The 5,722-nt window shown below is 38.1% G+C and overlaps 1 protein-coding gene across 1 annotated transcript in view; it reads left to right on the plus strand.

The window, feature by feature from the left end:
- Positions 1-5,722, plus strand: part of KIF26A (kinesin family member 26A) — a 91,527-nt gene that overhangs the window by 39,186 nt on the left and 46,619 nt on the right. The window contains exon 3 of the mRNA XM_031553789.1: positions 3,672-3,838. Within this exon, the coding sequence (XP_031409649.1) occupies positions 3,672-3,838 (167 nt within the window). The remainder of the gene's footprint in view (positions 1-3,671; positions 3,839-5,722) is intronic.

The following is a 5,722-nucleotide window of genomic DNA, read 5'->3' on the forward strand; positions in this document are numbered from 1 at the left end:
GGGGGGGGGCAAAATGAGAACATGGCCATCAATGTTTGACCGTGTAGCCATCTTCCTTTTGGAAAGCTAATATGTTTTCCTGATTTACTTACCTGTGCTGAAACGTTGCTTTAGCTAGGGATACTGGATGTGCCTGTAGGAAGGTTGACCCTGTTCTCTTCAACAGCTGAGATGTAGCTGTATCCTGGAGACCTGAAAATGGTTGTGCTGGAAAATGCTTTCTCTTTATATAGTGCAAACAGTCCTTGAAATTAATCCTAAACTTGGAAGAGTTTGTTTGGCTTTTTTTCACAGCTTCTTGGTAAGAATTAATATCAGTCTTCCTGCAGTGTTTAAGAATGTTAATTAAGGAATTGAAGACTTCATGAAAAAGGTATGGATTGTATTCTGAGCTAGGCTTCTGATGAATTTATCTCGCTTGTCTTATTTTACTTTTTCCCCCTCTACAAGAGTTAATGGTTTCCCATTGTCCTCATTCAATGTAAATTTTATGCAAAGAGCTGAGGAAAAAATACTGTCAAATTTACCCAGAAATTGCAGTTTGAGTTTTTAAGAGTGTGTAATAATTCTAGGAATGACAATTTATCGGCATCCTGGGCTGTTCTATGATTCTGTGATCCAACTTAGATATGTTGGCTAGGAAATGGACGTTTGAAAAGTATAAACTATCTGCTCTCTGAAAAATGAGTTTAGGTTTGGATGTTTTGAGTTAGGTGTCTGATATGTCCACAGTCATTGGTCTCTTTTAGAAATGTAGGCTTTTAAGTTCTCATATAAATGAAAAAGTGGTGAAGAAAGCATGTGTGTTATTTGTTGCTCATGGTTTTTGTTAAACATGAATTGCTTTTATGGGAATTGACCTGTCAGAAGATGAGCGCTTACAAAAAAGCAAAACCTGATCTGGTTAACAGATTCCAGTTAGTTCTTACAAATCTGGCATACTTTCCTGTAAAATTCCCCAAAATTTTCTGATAAATACAGTTTTTATCTTCAACTTATGCATATGTTAAAGTATTATAGGTTAGAAACATGCTACTTCTTCAGTATTCTTCTTTCAATATTTTGCTTAAATGTGATTTCTTTCTTTCAAAATCCTGCTATCTAATGTTGTCCTGTTAAAAGCAAATGGAAAAATATACGTACATTTTGGGAATTCAGCTTTACCCTGCAATTTTTAATCTGAGACAGTGCACGTGACGAAGCGTTGTGGTTGTCTTCCTGGCAGAACATAAGGGAATATTCAAACACTAATGCTAGGAGTGGCTGCTGGTGGGGTTTCCTTCCCTCTTGTGCTGGCCTCTGAGTGTGCCAGTTCCTCAGTGTACCAGCTCTGGAGTTTCTCATCCCTTCTCTCCAGGAACCAGTCTTGCTCCACCTTGCTTCATCACTTTGCTGTGTAACTCTACTTTCATCACTCAAATTGCTTAATTAGGTGAAGCCTAGGGTAAAGTGTGGTGCTGTGTGCCAGTAACCACACAGGCCAGCTTGGTGTTATAGCTGATGCAGCAGCTTAGGTCAAAGATCCGAAGTCCACCTTTTCCTCATTGGCATTTGATTGTTTCTATGATGTGTCATGCGTTCTTCTTTTGGTTATTCTCTTATACATCTGGTGTATATTTCCTAATCCATAAATTTCTAAGCACTCAGTAAGCTCTTCTCATTAGCAGCATTTTACATCAGTTCGGGTAACTCAGAAGATAGCACATTTGAATCTTTCCCAGTCTGCATATTTTTCCCTGGGTGCCACATACTTTCCATGGCTGGCATAGGTCAAGACCATATGCTTTCCCTTTCAATTTGTTCATACTCAGGTACCTTCTTTATCCACCACTTCATCATCCTCTTTACTTCATCATTTATTTTCAAGCAGCTAATCACAGGAGCAGATTTCATTGTTTTCCAGTCATCTCATTTCTTGGCTGTCCATGTGTGATGGTTCAATGTTGGTATCTCATGGCTGGTGTAGACAGACTTCATTTTCTGTGTGTGTGTGTGTGTGTGTGTGTGTGTGTGTGTTACTGGTGTACCATTTTTTTTTTGGTGTCATTCTTGATCTCTAGCAGTGCTTAGTCTCCTGCATTGCTAAGGAATCTAATCTTCTGGGACACGTGTATTACAAAGTGAAGGATTTTTGTAGGAAGTTATTTAAATTTTCAAGTTAGGCTTTCAGCACAAGTAACTTCACTAGGATTAAGTTAATTTGTTCGTATATTCATCTATCTCAGCATCAGATCTCTGAAATGTGGTCTACAAAAGTATTTTTTGTTGCAGCATTTTGTTGCAGTATGGTGAAGCATTCGTCACTTCTCCTGTTACGATAACAATGTTAGCCTTTGAAGTGCAGACATTCTGAAGAGCTGAATGCACTTCCTCCTTGTTGACTTCTCTGGGAACTAGGAATTCAGCAGTTAGAACCTATGGGAATGAGTCCAAATGAACCTCCAGACACTCAGCCAAGCATTGCGTGGTTGGCAGAGTTTTCCTGTATTTGATACCTAATAAGAGGGTTGCCTCAGCTCTTATGAGAGCATCTCTGTTTTTTCAGAGTATGAGAAAGTTTATTGTCTGTATGTAGCTGGGAGCGTCCTATTACCATGTTTATATATCTGTAGATGTAAAACATGATCTGTGGCAACACAAAATTTAAAATTTGGTGGCATCCCAAGAAGTACTTAATTGCATTTGTGCTTCATTACAAGACTGTCTCCTTTTCTGGAATTTATTTTAGCTAATTAGTTGGAAATGTCAAAGTAGCATTTCAGATGTCAGAAATATCATATATTATCATATGTGAAGCAATTACCTCTTCTGACAAATATTTATTGTGGTGTCGTCTTTAATTAAATCTTCAGTACTCCTAGACTCCTAGATAGAGAGCAGGTTCTTCCTAAAAGGAGTCCTTCCCAGCACAGTCAGTGAGTGTTTGACTGTGGGACTTAATTGAACTTGATTCTGAAAGAGTTAATTGCTAGGATGTATTGACATGACACAGTTTCACAATACCAATGTCTGTCATTTTGGCAAAATTGTAAAACAACCACCTCCCTCCAAACTCAGTCTCAGATGTTGCAGATCCGTTATGCTGAAGAAGATGCAACTCCTTTTGTTCTTCCATTGGAACTGTTTATAGGAGACAAAAGTGCCATGTACTTACCCATCTTAGCTGCACAATGCGGAATTGCAGACCTGTATATACTTTGTAAAAAATCAAAATTTTTGTTTGTTTTATTTAGTACCTGGAGTTATTCTCGTGGAAACTTCTTACAAGCGTGACTCTTTGGTTATTTCCTCTTAAGCAGATACATCTTGTAGATGACGTGCCACTGAGAAATAATTTCTGACAGTTATAACTGAACCAGATAAACAGTTCTGCCAGCTCCCAAATAACACTTTAAAACAAAAGGGTTCTGCTTATAGTTTTCCATTTCTTCATGCCTGTCAAACTGTTTAACTGTGCATTACCCGTCACAAAAGGTCCCCGTGTTTTTCTGCTTGTCTGCTGCAGTCATGGCACCAACAAGCGTCTGTTGGTACGCTTGTCCAGCTGTATCGCTCCTCAGCTCATCTCTGTTCATGCTCACAGTATTTGGAAATACTGCATGTCACTGTTCCCTGTCATGGCCATTCAGCATGAATAGTAACCTATATATTTCCTTTTATTTCTTTTTCAGGCAGAAACAGCACCAGAAAGTGTCTGGGATGGTCCCAACGTTCAGGTTAGCTCAGGGCAGAACAATTCCGACCCCACAGGACCCGGTGGCTCCGCAGCTTCCCAGAGCTTGGTGGCTCCAGCTGGGGTCTCAGCAGGTGCCTCGGCTGCAGCTTCGTTCTTCATCAGGTTTGTCACCTTTCTGTTTTTTTTGTAACTGCTTGTGCATTTCCAAATGGTTGTGAAATGTTCTTGAGACTTTTTTGATAGGTAGAAGGTGAGTGTTTGGTGCTGGTTGCTGAGAGGTAGAGTTGGTCACCTGTAGCTTTACACTGCCAGTGGGGAGCAGGGATGTGACACTGACATCACATTTCTCTCGGCAGACTTGAGCAGGAACCTTATTTGACCAAAACCCAATCACATGCCTGTTGGTCTTTATCTAGTCCTTAATGGACATTTCTACCTGTAGCAAATCTGGTTTTCAATAGGTTTACTTGGAGAAAAAGCTAAAGTAACAAAGTTTTTACACTTGGATCAAAACTAAAAGAGGTTTTTATTTAGATTTTTTTTCAGTAAGCATGGCCACATGTACATAGACAAGCTTTTTTTTTTTTTTACAACACTGTTTAAAAACACTGTTTTTTAAAAACACTGTTTTAACAGCAGTTAAAACAGTTTAAGACTTTTATAGCACTAGGATAGTGCTAGAGCAGTCTTCTTTTTTTCCCTGTTCCTGGGTCTTATAATGAAAATAAACTGTTAGTTTTGTTTGTAAAACTTTTGTTGTAATTAGCACTGTTGACTAAATGCAATACGCTGTCAAGCAGATGGTATTTCAAGCAACAAAATTCAGGGCTTTGTACTTGCATTCCAAACTCCTTTTTAAATTCAGAACTGAACATATTTTGAGGCAATATTGAAAAAAACATATGTCTGTGAGTGACATTAAAGTAAAATTTATGCACTGAGGATCCTTTTTATTCTTGCAAAAATTGTATTGTTTCTTTTTCCTTAATTTTTTTTTTTTGCAACATCTGAAAAAACAAATTTTAAATTGTAATCTGAAGTCAAAAAGAGCTCTTCAGAAAATAGCACTTGGGCAGATGAATGTGGTACGATGAGTCTGAACCATTAGGTACTTTGTACCACTATGCCTCTGTGTGCAAGAGGTAGGGAAAGGTCTGTTCCAAGTGTCGTGTGTGGAAGCTGGTGTGGTGGGTCTGTGCTGCAGGTTTAAAGTCAACATAGAGAAATGTTGCTGATAGAGGATAATATGTTTTGTTTTAAGATAGTTATTTGAAGTTGGTGTGAGTGGAGAGGAAAATGAGGGGAAAAGCTCAAACTTTTTTCTTTTAGTTAGCTAAAGACAGGTGAATCCTTTCCATAATACCGACAGTGGCCAGCTGAACAACTTTTATTGTGCTACTGGGGGTATGAACAATCCGATTTAATCTACTGGAGTAGATTAAGCTCTGTGCTTTCACTGGAGAATCCAGAAAATAAAATAACACATTTAAAACTGAGAGAAAGAAGTCAGTGCCTAATAATCTGAAAAAAAGATCCCAAATATTTTCCTCCCAGTGATGCTTCAGTCACTGGTCAGTGAAACACAGTTCTGGTTTTATTGTAAAGAGACAGGTCCTTGCTAATGATTGTCATTGGCTTGACTGAAAGAGTCTTCAAGTCCTCAGTCTTGAAACAAGACTGAAAATGACATCACTGTGTATTGGATCAGGCCTTAATTGCTTCACATGAGTCTGTCTTTGCCCTGACTGAATCACAGTGTTATAGCTTTAGCAGCCATGTGTAGCTAAAATGTTTTAAAATCCATTAGTACCTTGCTTATTCCCTATGCATTTTTTCTGATCAAAATTCTCGTCATCTTAACCAAATAATAGGGCTGGTTGATTTTTTATTTTTTTTTTTTTTTTTAATTTTTTATTTTTTACAAAGCACTTGTTTCTTTTAACAGTCACCCAAGTTAGTATTTTCATGATCTTTAACTATATTGCTGATAAATGCATTTCAGCATTCATTTCTCAGTCCTCTCAGAGCCTCTCTTAAGTGTGTGGT

This window comes from Meleagris gallopavo, chromosome 5 (genome assembly GCF_000146605.3).
Source record: "Meleagris gallopavo isolate NT-WF06-2002-E0010 breed Aviagen turkey brand Nicholas breeding stock chromosome 5, Turkey_5.1, whole genome shotgun sequence".
Taxonomy (NCBI): domain Eukaryota; kingdom Metazoa; phylum Chordata; class Aves; order Galliformes; family Phasianidae; genus Meleagris; species Meleagris gallopavo.